General features: G+C 47.8%; 1 protein-coding gene across 3 annotated transcripts in view; it reads right to left on the reverse strand.

Moving 5' to 3' along the window:
• The window catches only part of TRIM66 (tripartite motif containing 66), a 52897-nt gene that overhangs the window by 16409 nt on the left and 21761 nt on the right, over positions 1 to 14727 (reverse strand). For 2 of the 3 annotated variants that reach the window (XM_039244611.1, XM_039244612.1), the window contains exons 2-10: positions 11958 to 12061; positions 10423 to 10570; positions 9421 to 9553; positions 8976 to 9092; positions 7575 to 7689; positions 6883 to 7029; positions 4607 to 4724; positions 2260 to 3164; positions 730 to 891 (exon numbers count right to left, since the gene is read on the reverse strand). In XM_039244611.1, the coding sequence (XP_039100542.1) occupies positions 730 to 891; positions 2260 to 3164; positions 4607 to 4724; positions 6883 to 7029; positions 7575 to 7689; positions 8976 to 9092; positions 9421 to 9553; positions 10423 to 10570; positions 11958 to 11966 (1854 nt within the window). In that variant the 5' untranslated portion in view covers positions 11967 to 12061. The remainder of the gene's footprint in view (positions 1 to 729; positions 892 to 2259; positions 3165 to 4606; positions 4725 to 6882; positions 7030 to 7574; positions 7690 to 8975; positions 9093 to 9420; positions 9554 to 10422; positions 10571 to 11957; positions 12062 to 14727) is intronic. The other variant, XM_039244610.1, reaches the window with a different exon arrangement.

Below are 14727 nucleotides of genomic sequence, written 5' to 3' on the forward strand. Positions count from 1 at the left end.
AGGAGGATGACAGGGGTGAGGGTGAAGGGCAAGGATAAGGGAAGGACAGCTGATAAGCTGCGGGGTCCTGGATTATTGCCGGAGTAAATGAACATTTCTAGCAAGCAGGTAAGTTGGTGGGCAGGAAGGACTCCGGTAACTTATCTTCCAGAACGTTCAGTGCCCCTAGATGCTCAGCTACCTCTGTAGGACATCCTCACAGACCAACTCACCCAAGAAACTCCACTGATTCAAATTCTAAAGCCAGTCAACTTTAGGTTGTGGGGCCACATAAAATGTTTTCCTTATTTTCACTGCTGGGAAAAAACAGTCTTTGGATTCTGATAAACCCAGTTTTAAATAAACCTCACCCCTCTCATCTACTAACTATAGGGCCCTGGACCTCAGTTTCTTCAGCTAGAAAGTGGGGTGCCCACCTCACAGAACTGTGAAGCCCCACGTGCCATTCCAGGCGCTGTGTAAGTGTGTAATTTCCTTTTCCCTTTCCCACTTCCACTCTAAATGAAGCCCAACCACTGTCATTTTAAGTGTATGTGTGGGAGTGGAAATGGGGTGAAGGAGGACTATGTTGCAGACTCATTAGGACAGACGGCATGAGTCAGGGCCGTGCAATATTCAGGGATGGAACGGGGACACTCCTCCCCCCACCCAGTCATCCTCAGCTGGGTCCCTGGGGTCTTGGCCAGCAGTGGGTCCCCCGTGGTCAGGGAACATGGGCTCCATTAGTACCTTTCTCACCACATTCGGAGAGGAGTGCTGGATGGTGCTGTCCAGTGGGGGGACACTGGGAGGGGTTTCTTCCCCGGATGCCTGGGGCAAGTTAGCAGCAGTATTCTTGTCAAGAGGGAGAGCCGGCTTTGGACCTTCAGATGCTGGGGGCTCATCTGAAGCCTGAAGAAGAAAATAAGAACTTAGGTGGGTTTTACTGCAAAGAGTAGCAACAGCAGCAGCAAAGGCTGATGCCCACCCTGCATTCCCTGCATTGCCCATTGTCATCAACTACACACTGTGACCTGCTTGAAATTTTTTCAGAAAGAATGATACTCTTATCTAAACTCTTGCCGAGACTACATCCTAATATGACAGTCTCAGGATAGAACCCAAACTGAGAATTCTGGGCTAAACCTCGCCATATGCACTTTAGCAATCCTAATGGTTCTGACTTACATTTTGCCTGTGGTCCTCAATGAACCCTAGACCTTTCTGTGCCATCATGAGGTGGCTTCATATCTCCTCAAAGGAACTGAGCCTCAGAGGGAGATATCTGAAGCATGATCTGACACTGTCAGTGATAAAGCAGGAATGCGAGGTCTTACATTTTATAATAAAGTGAAAGTCCATAGAGCTGCTTTGAAGATATAAATGTGATTACAGAATTAAAGGACACACCACTGGGGGAAAAGTGAGAAAGGATAGGAAGAAGGGGCTGGAACAGGAAACTCCAGGAAAAAAAGAAAAGCACGAGTTAAGGATGAAGATGTGGAACGCAGCAAAGATCCCAGAGGTACAAATGTACCTCCTCAGTTGGCTCGTAATTAAGAGAAGACAAGAGCAGCATTCATCACCTCCCTAGGGAGAGAACGACACCTCTTCTGTGGAATTGCAGTCAGCAGACCGGGATCCAAATCTTGGTTCTGTTGCTCAATGTTTTATGATCTCCAGGCAAATGCTTGCCTTCCCTGACCCCCACTTCTGTGCCTATAAAATACACATGGCAATGCCTCCCTAACACTGTTGATAGGATAAATCGTATAGTATATATAAAACATACCTAGCGTAGGATGTTTGAAGTAAATTTTAAGTCCACAGATGTGTAGTGTTAAAAAGATGCTGCCCACTAGAATCAAATGCATGCCCTCCTGCTGCTCCTGAAGCTCTCCCCTTGCACCCGAGATTCCTAAGTTCCCAGCCAGGGAAGTGGGAGGTTACAAAGATAAGAGACAGATTCCCTTCTGTTCTTGCAATGGCAGGAGGCTAGCACAGCTCAGAAGGTTCTATTAATGGACAAGGTCTCTAGTGTCATCTAGGAAGGCAGGGCTAAGCCAGGCCACTCTGGAGAGTATTAAGCCTGCATCTACATTGGGGCTAAGTATCATGTTCTCTAGAGCTTTCCTGAGGCAGGGAGGACTGGAAATGTGAGGGCTGAATTCAAGACCACCCTAAGATGAAGAATCTGTGTTCCTGTGATTGGGGAGGCTGGGTTTGCTGAGCAATCCCAGGACAGGGAGGACATGTGTCCGAAGCCACCCTGAGGCTCACCTGCACGGCATCCTCCTGGCTCTGGGACTGGATGGGTGCTGGCTGCCTCACAATGTAGTTGATCTGCCCCACAATGGTTTGCTGGAGGTGCTGAGGAGATTTGGTCTGATTCAGCTGCAGGCTGGGCTGTTGGGCCTGAAGAAGAAGCTCCAGGTCCTTCTGCATCTCCTCCAGCTCAAATTTGTGGTGCATTATATCCATGTTCTGGGAGCAGGCAGGCCCCTGAGGGCTCCCATGCTGACTGGGAGCCAAGTGCTGAGATGGAGGTAGAGGTGGTGGTGGCGGCTGCTGGGATGGGGGTGGTGGAGGTGGCAGAGGTGGCAGCTGCTGCTGTGGCTGTGGCTGAAAGTGGCTGAGCTTCAGCTTCTGGTGGTGGCCGAACTGGACTTGGATAGAGGGTGTCTGTAAGGGGGGCTGGGCATGGGCTCCTTGCTGAACATCCTGCGGGGGCACAATGCACACGGGCTGGGAAGTCAGCTGCTGCCCCGGCCGCTGGGACACGTTCTCCTGCTCCGCGGGGGGCTGCGTTTCCAGCCAGGGCTGCATCAGCTTCGGTGGCTGAGGATTGCAAGCCAGCTCTTTCTCCCTGGGCAGCAGAGTAGGGCACTGCAGAGACCCCAGCTGTTGGGGTGCCATCTCAGAGGGTTGTCTGAAGCTGTGAGCTGAGTGTATGCTGGGTGGGGGGACCTGGCCTTTGAGGGAGGGTGAGACTGGGGAGCAGTGGGAGCAGCACACAGATGAGGAACACAGTGCTGGAGACTGGAACTTATGTGAGGGGTGGCTGAGAGTCTCTTGCTGTGCCACCGGGGACTGGTGGCTTTGATAAAAGGATGGCGGTCCCTGTAAGCCTCCATAGGCAGGAGTCTCTGCCCGGGACAGCTGTCCACCTTCAGTAGTTATACAGCCTGAAAATTCAGAACAGAAAATGGTTCCAAAGGGAATCTGCAGTTGTTCCCCACTTGCTACTTCCTGCTCCTGGGACCAAAAGACATGATTCAATGAACTTGTACCAGGTGCTGAGATTAGGAAATTCAACCCCTGATCTCCAAGACTCGGTCTAGAATGCTGCCAGCAATGGAGCCAGGTATGGACCTTTGGGGACCAGGGACATTTGAGACATTAGCTCAGCTTTTACCAGATGCTCAGTCCTCACTCTGTTTGTATCCCACTACAGAAACCATGGGCTCCTTCAAATAGCACCCACTCCTTTTTAACACTGGCTCAGACAAAAAAAAAAAATCATAACATTGGGGATGGGGAGGTAGCATGCTGGAGGGTAGCAAAGGAGAGAGTGTTGACCCTGGGACAAATGACCAAGTCTCCAAATATAGATCTGGGGGGCTGTACTTTGGACAAGTAGGATGGACAGGGTCGGGGAGCTCCAACACCAGGTCAATGGCAGACACCAGCACTGTCCTGAGGTCCCAAGCCCTTGTGCATGAGTAGACACCATCGATGTCTAGCTCAGTCTCGTGGCGTCTTCAGCTCATTGTCTTGATGAGGCTTACTCTGGGGAAGACCCAACAACTTGAGAGCCAGAGTGTGTCCTATTCATCTCTGATCCCTTAGCACCCAGCATGGGGTGCTAGCCCACAGAAGGGGCCAACCAAAGGTCTGCTGAATTAAATCAAAGTGGAGAGGGAAGCAAAGAATAAACCTAAATATTATGCTTCACTCTGTCGAGTTCAAAAAAAGTTCCATAGAGGTTAACAACCCAGATGAAGGCAGCAGTTGGCCGTTAGTTTAACAAACCTACCATTAGGCTATCAACACAGGTATGACCTCAAGTTGTCTACATTCTGCCTAAAGACCCGGTGCCAGAAAATCACTGCAGCAGGGAGGGCCACAGATGATCTGTTTCCATCTTGACTTCCTTAAAGGGGGTGTGTGGACACTACCCCCTCTCCCTTCCTCCTTCCTTCTCTCACTTTGTTGCTGATACCTGTTTTGTGCCTACACACACGAATACCCTTATATGGCCACAGAGACAGAGGTTCACCTGCACTGCCATACAGCATTCCGGAGAGCAGGGCCACTGTCTTGTTTCCTCCAGCAATGAAACCAAGGTAACAGGGACATTCATGCAGAATGGAAAGCTCAGATTTCAACTGGTCTTGTTACAAAAGTCCTGCATTGCCATTGCTATTTAAGTTGTCCCCCTCTCCAACCCCAACCCCCACCTCATGCCCACACACACACAAAAATCTGCTGAGTGACTTCATGACCACTGGCAGTCTCGGGGAGTGCCTTCTCTTGGGATTAGGCTAACCTACACACTAAGCTACGCAGATGCTCTCTATTCATTGTTAGCAATTATGTAAAAGCCCACAGGGTGGGCCTGGCTCACCAAGGGAAGCCAGTTGCTTGGTCCAGAAGTTAGGCTCCCAGGTGAATCTGATACTCCAAGGGGAGCCAGGATCTGTGTTACAGTTTGTCTCCAGCAATCGCTGCATCTGAAACACAATCTGACAACAGCACCAAAGGTCATTTCTTTGGGCATCTTGCACCTGAATGACAACTCCCTCTCCCTCACTCTTCGACAGGGTGAAGGGCTCAAAGCCATGGGTCTTTAGTCTCAGGTCCCCCATACACTCATTTCCTTGCACCTTGGCATCTTCACATCCCTTCCCCTGCCCTTGTCTCCTCCCCATCACCAGCTCATCCCCTTCCTTTTATCCAGGTTTCCTGATCCCCTATGCTTTTATCTCTTTCAGGCCTTGAATGGTCTGTAATTGTCCCTCAGACATCACCTGCCTGGAGCCCTCTCAAGAGCTGCATTCATTCTCTTATAACCTTGATTTGAAAGCCTATGAGGGAAGACCTTCTCTGAGCTCCCACTGCTGTCCTTCCACCCACATGTAACACCCCATCCTAACAACTGCCCTCTTCCTCACTCATCACTTCCATCAATACCCTATCATGAACTTTCCCATTTTTCTAGGACTTTGGCAAGCGTCCAACTCACCCTGCCATCATCTAGTAAACTAATGCCCCAGTCAAGGTCTTGGCCTCTTCCTTCCTTCCTCTCTTTTGTATCAATCACCTTCACCCCTCTTTTCAGGTTAGCTACCACACCCAGACCTTCTCATCTTCTAGAGACCCTCATCTCCAGCAACTGGCCCCTGCTTTAACTAGCTCTCACTCTTACTGAGCACACTTGCTCCTCAACCTCACTGAACTCCCCAAGCCCTGCACCACTGGTCCCTAAGGCCATCCCGGCTTCCCATCATTTTTAGTAATAGTATTACTAGAGCCTAACTCCCTCTGTATCACCATGGTCTATTAGCCTTAGGTCAATCCACACATCCCAAAGCCATGTTATCTGGGGCCTCTTCAGAGATCACTAACCTCAGGGGTACCCTATAGTCCTTTTTCTTATCACTTCTTTTCTTGTTGGCTTCCTCTTCCACTGTCCTCGATGACTATGTAAAGTCCACACTTCTCTACTCAATTCCACTTACCCGGTATCCAACCCTCCTATTATCACCCCCTACTTCAGAGAGGACAAGAGGCACAAAAGACAAGCTGCCCCAAACTGGAACCATGCCTACCTCCAACCTTAACTATAGTATACTGAGACCCTTCTGTCCTCCCTTCTCAGAGGATATGCCTCTTCCGGTTTAGGGTCCACTGGTTCACTCTAGGTTCTACTTCTTCCTGCCTTCTCAGGATGCTCACTCCACCACCCATCTCCTTCTCTATCATCGACCTTTTCTCCCAAAGAAACTTGCACAAATGCCTACCACACTTTAAAAAAAAATCAGTCCCCCAACTCCATCCCCTTCTCAAGCTACCTTATTTCTTCTCTTTTCACATGTTTCTAATTCATCCCCTCTGTCCCTCAGGCCCCTCATTCTAGCTTTTCACTCTCCTGTTTTGCTGGAATTTCTTTCAGAAGATCACCAGGGACCTCCTGATTCCCAAAGATCTCAAGGCTTCTCTTCACTACTCCTCCTCTTTCACCTAGATAGTGATAATAATGTGGACCATTTGAAATGTAAAAGTGTTCATTTCTGTGCACCACACCCTCCTATTTTTCATGCCATCTCTGACTCTTGCTTCTTACCCTCCTTTACTCTTCTTCTTCCTCTGCGTATGCTGAAAATGATAGTATTGCCCTGGGTTCCATATTTCTTGTCTTCTTCCTTCACACACTCTTCTGAGGTGATACCACCAAGATCTCAGTTACTCCCACATCTCTAGCCCCAACCCTGATTTTTCTTCTGACTTCTAGACCCGTCAAGCAGAACAGATTTTGAGATGCCCTGCAGGCACCTTAGGATTCAACATGTACAAATATAAACCCTCCAAAAGTATTGCTCCTTCTCCTGGTCTTCACCATCCTCACAAGCCCAATACCTCAACATCATCCTTGACTCCTCTTTTCCTCTTAGCCCCCATTTAAACCCAAACAATTGTATGTGGGATTCCCCGAACACTGCTGGTGTCCGGGCTCATGTCTGAATCCATGACCTAACACAGAACTACAGAAATTCCCACCTGAGTTGCCTGGAGGAAAGCAAGACCATTTTAGCACCTGTCCTTGGCACTGTGGGGTTTGGTAAAAAGATGCTTATTCACTTACTAGCCCAAAAGCAGTGATTGATGAGTTGGAGCTCTTACCAGCTCTTTGCTGAACAGGAAAGGAACACTGGTTTTGCTGCACACAGCCCAATTGATGAAGTTCTGCACATGTTCAAACTGACGGTTGAGAACCATGATGTTCTGTAGCTGTTGCTCCAGCTTCCGCTTTCTCTCATTAGTAATGCCCTGTGTATGGACAAAGACAGAGTCCCTGATCCTGTTCTCAGACTTCAGTCCACCTGTTTGGGGAGTCTGGTGGCCTGTGGATCGGCGTGAACCCTGATGGGGTCAGATGAAACTGTGCCCCTAAGAGGAAGACAGTGGGACAGAGGGACACAGGAAGGGAGGGAGGATGGTGGGTGGATTTTATAGCACATATATGAAATGGGTGATAAACGAATGAGGACATGAACAAATGCCTACATCTCTTGGGCATAACTTGTTTCATAATCCTCTCTTCCAAGGCTATAAACATGTATAGACCAGGACGGCAGATGACTTGAAGCCTTATAATATTAATGGGAGCTTGAACTGATTTTCCAGCTCCATGAGCCTCCTCCCCAAATTAGACTGGACATTTTAAGATATAGGAACAGCAGAAAGCTCTGGAAACTGCATGTCTGAATTCCAGCTCAGGTGGCTCTGAGCCCTGGGACTAGTTTGATATGTGCCCAATTTCTGACCTAGGGAGAACACCAACCCATCCATCTGATCCATCTGTCCATATATACCTCCAACTCCTCTATGAGCCCATTGGCCTGTTTGTTCAGTTCATTCATCAGAACCATCTTGGCCATTTTGATCTGGTTTTCCACCTTCCTGTGTTGATGCTTCACTTCAAAAATCCTATAAACAGAACGAGACATAGCATGGTGAGCCCCTCCCTCCAGGCCTATGATGACCTAGAGATAGCAAACATTAACAGCCAACAACTTAGAGGCTGCCTATGTAGATCAGGGGCCAGCAGGCACCAAATATAAAGAAATAAGAACCCTCCTCCACCACCCAACCCTTTGTACAATCCAGCCCACTTGATTTAAGTAGGCCAATGGCCCAAAGTTCAACCAAGTTTTCTCTAGGTAAACCTCAGGTCCACACTCAGGTCAATCCAGCTCATTAGTCACACAGCAATGGAGACAGGACAGAAAGAGTGATTATGAGTATAATATCATGTAATCTGCTGTCTTAAAAAGCTGGACGCTCCACTAAACAGCACCATGCAGTAAAAAGAGCATGGGGAGGGACAGAAAGTAGATTAGTGGTTGCCAAGGGCTAGGGAGATTGGGGGGAATGGAGAGTAATAATGTATATTGGGTTTCTTTGAGAAGCAAATAAAATGTTCTAAAAGTAGATGGTAATGATTTATACAACTCTATGAATATACTGAAAACCACTGAATTGTACATTTAAAAGGACAATTTTATGGTATATAAACTATATCTCAGTAAAGTTGTTTTTTAAAAAAATAACATGGGCTTTCAAGTCACACAAACCTAGCTTCAAACTCCAGCTCAATCACTGACTAGCCATGTGATCTCAGACAAGTCACGTAACCTCTCTGAACCTCAGTCTTCTCATCAGTACAATGGAGCTAATCCAACTCAAAGAATTGTAAGAATTGAACAAAATAATGCATGTACGATGTCCAACTCAGTGCCTGTCACATGATGAGCTCTTAGTACCTACTAATTCCTTTTCCTACATTAAATATTAATGGTTCTCTATCATTTGTAGATGTATATGGAAGACACTAGGAAAGGGGTGATAAAGGGTAGATTGCCACTGACTTACTGCAGCCTCGTGATAAACCCAGAATCTGCTTCATGCCCTCATTCTCAAGCACCTACCTTCTGGCTATGTCACGGCCACATTCAGAAGGCATGTGCTCAAGCTCAAACTCACACTGAACACCCTGACCTAGCTTGGTCCCATTCACCAAGTGATGGCCCAAAGCCCTTTCACTGGCCCTGAGACCTCTAAGTTCCAGGACATATGCCTTCTGGGACATATGCCCACATCTGATTAACCTTATGTATTCTTCAGAAGTTCTCCATTTGATAGCCTGATATAAGCATCCAGGATGTCAAGAAACAAAGCATTTCCAGAATTGGCAAGGGGCTAGTCTGTGTTACCTGTCCTCAATTTGTTTTGCAGATGTCTGTAGACCAGATTTCTTGTGAGCCACCTGTGTAGTCACACTTTCCAGAAGCATCCTTTGGTTTTGCAAAACTTCTTCAAGATGTCTACACCTAAAGGAGGAGGCAGAGGTAAAGCTGAGGAGAGCCACACCTTCTTCTGAGCATGCCAGTCAAGCAAGAACCCCTAGTATGTATTGTCTCAGCCAGGCCCATGGAAGCTGGGATTATTACCTCTAGGTAAAGTCAGAGATAGTGATGAGTCTTAACCCTTCAGGTCTTCTCCAGAGAAGCCCCAGGGCAGGAGCAGAGAAAAACTCCAGCCTCAGGGCTCCAGACTGGCATAGGCAGAGAGAGGGTTTTGATGCACTGGGAGGCCAGCACTAGCAAAGCAGAGTCCAGAGCCCTCCCAGGCCCCCTTTGAGCAGCCAGCCATCCCTACCTGTGTTCTTTGTGTTCCACCATGAGGCAGCTATGGCATGTTAGAACGTCACAAGTCTCACAGAATAGCTTGAGCACTTCCTGTGTGTGTAGAGGACAGTACAAGGCGAAATCCCCAGAACCACCACTTACTCCTGCCAGAGAAGATAGAGACAGTGGGCATCTCTTGCTCAGGAAGACTCTCAGATAAGCTCCACTGAGCAGCCCTTAGCCCTCCATGGACACAGGGGAGACACAGAACCTGGAGGGAAGGTGGTGCATGCAGGAAAGGTCTCTCTCTGGGCCAGTGAAGTTCCAGGAGCACAAGGAAGCATGTGATAAGCTTAGCCCAGCTGGATCTGCCCAGCTGTCCAGAAATCACACACCATCCTGCCCCAGGTGTTCTACTGCCTGCCAGAGGCTGAGGAAGGTGCTTGCTACTGCAGCATGTGGATCTCCTGCAGAGTAACCGGCTCCTCTAAAATTCAACCTAAAGCTCTTCATTAACCAGGGTGCTGCTGCAGGGGCTCCAGGCCGGGTCACAGACCATTAACTGTGCTTTGTGTGGGCATGATGAAAATAAAACCCTTCCCACAGTTCAAGGACCCTGGGCAAGGACTGTCAAGGAGACTGCCATTGAAAACAAGTGTTAATGGATGGACAAATGGACAAGCCCTGATCCAGGCTGTTTAATTGTGCAAGTAACTAAATAGAAGTGAGGCACGATTGCTCTACATACAGATGAAAGTAGGGAACTCAGCTAGCTTTCACAATTATTCATGACTACTCCTCCCTGCACATCTCACCCACACTCACGCCTCCCACTCCCAATAAGGGAGAGCCTAGCCATAAACTTGCACTATGGCTGTGACCCTGGATAAGACATTTTTCTTTTGAGAAAGGCTCTAAGCCCACCTCTACCCTCACCCCCAGCAGGGAGACAAGGTCGAAGAGCTTCTCTCGAGAGGTTTTAGGGGCTAGCACTGCTTAAGGGCATGTGAGCCAGCGAAGCAGGGAGAGATACCTGGTGGGCCCTTCTGGGCCCGGGGAAAGAGCGGGCCCCCAGGGGCTGGGCCGTGCCGGTGCTCCTCCGTGCAGGAGCTGCACAACCAGCGGTTGCAGTAGGTGCAGAGGATGTGTGCTGCCCTCTTCTCCTTGCACTCGGAGCAGTTCTGGAAGCAGAGAGGTCTGGAGTTACTGACAGTAGCCTCATTTGGGCCTGTCTCCATGAGGGACTAGGGGCCTGTGGGGCTATTCCCAGGAGGGCAGTCGATTCTGGAGAGCTGCCTGGGAGTGACACTGGGTGGCTTGTGAAGGAAATCATCCTTTATGACTAAAATAATAGTAGACTCAGGGGCTATTCCCCCAAATCTCATGCTGAAGGTGAGGAGTAAGGCAAAGGTCTGCTTCCAAGGCACACACAGCCTGCAGATGGTTAATGGGTGATGCTGTGAAAAAAGCACACAGCCAATGCTAAGGAAGCAAAGAGAGGTTTCCAGGAGCTCAGTCTAGGAGTTGCCAGGAAATACTTCATGAGGAAGTGTCTTCTGATTGGATATGGAATGACAAGTAGAAGTTTCCCAGACATGCAGGGGAGTAAAATGGGAGAGTGCAGGCAAAAGTGGGAAGTTCAGCGTGCCTGCAAAAAGGGAGAAGCCACAGATGTGGGAGTACACAGAAAGACGATCAATCATATACAACCAAGAAAGAACAAATACAGACCAACTCTCAGGGCTGTGTTTCTACCACTGGGGCTTGCTGGGCCCAAGAGAACCCAGTCCTCTCCTAGCCCAAAGGTTCGTTGATTTGGTCAGCAAATATCTGGCAGCACTAATGTAAAAACAGGTGTAAAAAAGGAAATTTGAAAAAAAAAGTAGCCTGTCTGTGCCTGAATAATATAGGCTGTCAAAATCATGTTATTCTGACAGCTTTGTCCTCACACTGGCCTCTTACCAACCCACGGTGGAGGAATAATAAAGAAGAGAAATACAAGGTTTACTAATTAAACAATGCTTTCCTTGAGAGCAGTGAACATGGGTGTCTGTCTCCCTAGCACCCAGCACAGGGCCTGGTACATGTCAGACATTTACTAAGAATTCGATATAGGATCAAGTAAGTCCACTGGCAAATGAAGAAAATGTAGTGCCAGGAACCCCAGAGGAGAAAGGAACAGTAGATGCCAGGCAGTAAGTGATGTGAAACTGCAGAAACTCAGAAGAAGAGGTATTAGTTACTAAATATAGGCAAGATTGATTAACCCATTTAGCTGGTGTATAAGTTTCAACTGAGGGGGGAGGAAAAAAAGGAAAGATCAGTACTAATATTTTTCAGTCAGAGCTGTAAGAGAGAGAAAAATTTACGTCAAATATTTTAATTCTCTTTAGATAGAAGGAAGAAGGGGGGGTCGGGAGGAAGTAATGAAGGGAGGGAGGAAGAGTAGGGAAATTGATAGAAGCGTAACAAGCCAGAAGAAGTGATGGGTGAATAGATGAACTTATGGACAGGGGCCTCACAGATTTCTGAAAAGGATCCGTTGTTTCTTTGCTTGTCCTGACTTACCCTGGCCATCTTGGATCGCCCAGTAGAAAAGCACTGCAGAAAAAAACGTTCAGTTACATCCCTGGTAAGGTACACTTGCTTACACCCAGGACAGGAGATGAGCTCTGGGAAGGGGGCAAAAAAGCAGAGTCAGGGCAACATGGCAGATTATACATAAGGCCTAGACACAAGGCTTTCTACTACCTAACACCAAGGCGTGTGCCAATACCACTTGTGCCAAAATGACCTATGTCTGATGTCATAGCCTGCACTTACCATCTAGGTACTCCGGACATGACCATTCTATTAGGGGCTGGCCCTACAGACCTCCTCTCATCCCACATTCCTGCCTTCTTCACAAGCCACGCTACCTATTCTGGTTCTGATAACTGGGTGCCTTCCTGCTGCTCCCACTCCTCATTCCCCAGCTCTAAGAGCCAACCTCCCATTACTGGCTAAGCTCCAGGGAGTCAGTTTAGCCCAGGACACAGATCCAGCCGCTAAGGCTACCACACAGCAGAACTACTATAAAGATCTCAAAGCCAGAGCTTCCAGAAAGCTCTTACCACAAAAAGCAAGGCCTCCCTGTCAGCTCGTCTAGGAGATATTTTTTTCTTCTTAGTGCCAATACTAGTCAGTCTGCCCATGGGGCTCGCAGAGCTTTTGCGGGGCCTTCTCCACCTAGTCCATGTTGCATGTGCTACACAGACGTATGTCTCACCTGAGCACATGAACATCTTGTCTTACCCCCTCTCCCCAGAGAAATGTAACTGTCTCCAACGCTTTCCTCAGCATAGGGGGTTTCCAAACTACATAAGCAGCATGAGACTGCCACCCTGGAGACTAGAGTACTCTTTGGGCCCACCTCAAGAGCAGGAAGCTCACTGGGTATAAGGCAATGAGTCTCCTGGGGAGGACCAAGAGCCTGTGCCCAGGCATGACGGCCTCCTGGAAAGGGGTGGCTATGGCAGACAATACAGCAGTACTACCACAATCTTTTCTGCCTCGTATCATCTAAATGATACAATGACAGTTGCTCTAGACTTGCAGTCAGACAAACTTAAGTCTAAACACAAAGTTTATCACCCAGTGACCTTGGTTGGGCAAGCCACTTAATCTCACTTAGCTCCTCAGGACTCCTGTTTCTTCATGTGTGAGATAGGAAGGGAAAATAAGAGTTGTTGCAAGGTATAAATTAAATAATACTTGAGAAAGCACCTCATCCTCCATGAATGTTGACTTTGAATTCAAAACATTTCTCATATCTCATTTACGGCAAGGCAATGACCTCAATTATCAACTCTCCCAGGTGATGGAAGTCGGATAGTCTGAGAGATAGAGTAAAAAAAACCATAAATTCTCCCTCCCTCAAAACTCAAAACCCTGCTTCCATGCTCTAGGATGGAATGGAGTCTATTCTCCACCCTTTGAAGCTAGGCCGCCTTCATGACGTACTTTGGCCAAAAGAATGCAGCAAAAGTGACACGGAACACGTTCTAAGCCTGGGCTTAGTATGATTCTTCTCTGCTCTCAGAACTCTAAGACTGCCACATGAGCGACCCCAGGTTAGATTGCTGGAAGATGAGAGAGAACATAGACAGAAGCCTCGGTTCTCTCTAGCACTCACTTGAAGCTGTCATAAACCAATTAGCCCCAACTGACTCACCAGCTGAATACAGACTCAGGAGTGAGCACAGTTGAGCCCCGCCAAGGCCAGCCAAGCCCCAAAGAACCACCCAGAGAGTCCCAGCCCAAACTGTTGACCTACAGAATCAATCTTTTAAACTATTAAGTCTTGAGTGTCTTATAATGGAGCAAAAGTTCACTGATCTATCCTGGGAAAATAAAAATCCACAAAATCATGCAAAGTAATAGTTCAATACTCTTCCTCCCCCACTGAAGAAACTCTCCCCAGCCATCACAGAGCTATGGATCTGCAACCTTTCAGACATTCTCCTGCTGGTCAGGGGGAGTGGCCAGGGGCAAAGAAGAATGGTCTTCATAGGTGTCGTCATCCAGGTGAATCAGGTGACTGTCCCTCCCTTTCATTTGGCCCACCATGGGGAGACTTTTCCTTATCTACCTCCAGGGCCAAAATGCTGCTGTAATAATTTCCACAAGGCTTCCAACCCCCTGGTAGCAGATGCCCAAACATTAGTCTCATCAGCATCATGGAAAAAAGAGAGAAACAAGTGAATAGATCAGACAAGGCCTCATAGCACATCCTATACTGCCCCTGGCTGTAAATGCCAAAATCCTCATCTTGAGGCTCAAGATAGCCTTACTTCTCTCTAATGTCATCTTTAGCTTTACCCACCACTCACCCTGTGTCCTTGCCAGGGCAAATATCTCTGCTGTCTTCAGATTATCAAACTTCTGCATAACTCTGTGAAAGTGCTGTTCTCTCTCCCTGAAATGCTTTCTTGCTCCCCTCCTTTTCAAATAAACTCCTGTCATCCTTTCAAACCTGTTCAAATGTTCGGCCTTTAAGAAGCAGGGTTGATTTCCCTCAGGATGAGTTAATTATTCCCTCTTCTGGGTTCTCACAGCACCCTGAACATCCTCTAGTATGACAAATATCACATTGCATTTTAACTATCCGTTCATATGTCTGCATACAAAAATAATCCACAATTGGCACTAAAAGATATTGCATAATTTTTAGCAGATTGGACAATTATATTTCTTTGGGGTTTGGGTATCCCATGCGTATTCCGTGCACTCACAGCCACTGAGAGTAGTAAGAAACCATCTGGAAGTTTTCAGGGTGATGAGAAAAAAGCCAGCCAGG

The sequence above is a fragment of the Hyaena hyaena genome, unplaced genomic scaffold, assembly GCF_003009895.1.
Source record: "Hyaena hyaena isolate Hyena2069 unplaced genomic scaffold, ASM300989v1 scaffold_245, whole genome shotgun sequence".
NCBI lineage: Eukaryota > Metazoa > Chordata > Mammalia > Carnivora > Hyaenidae > Hyaena > Hyaena hyaena.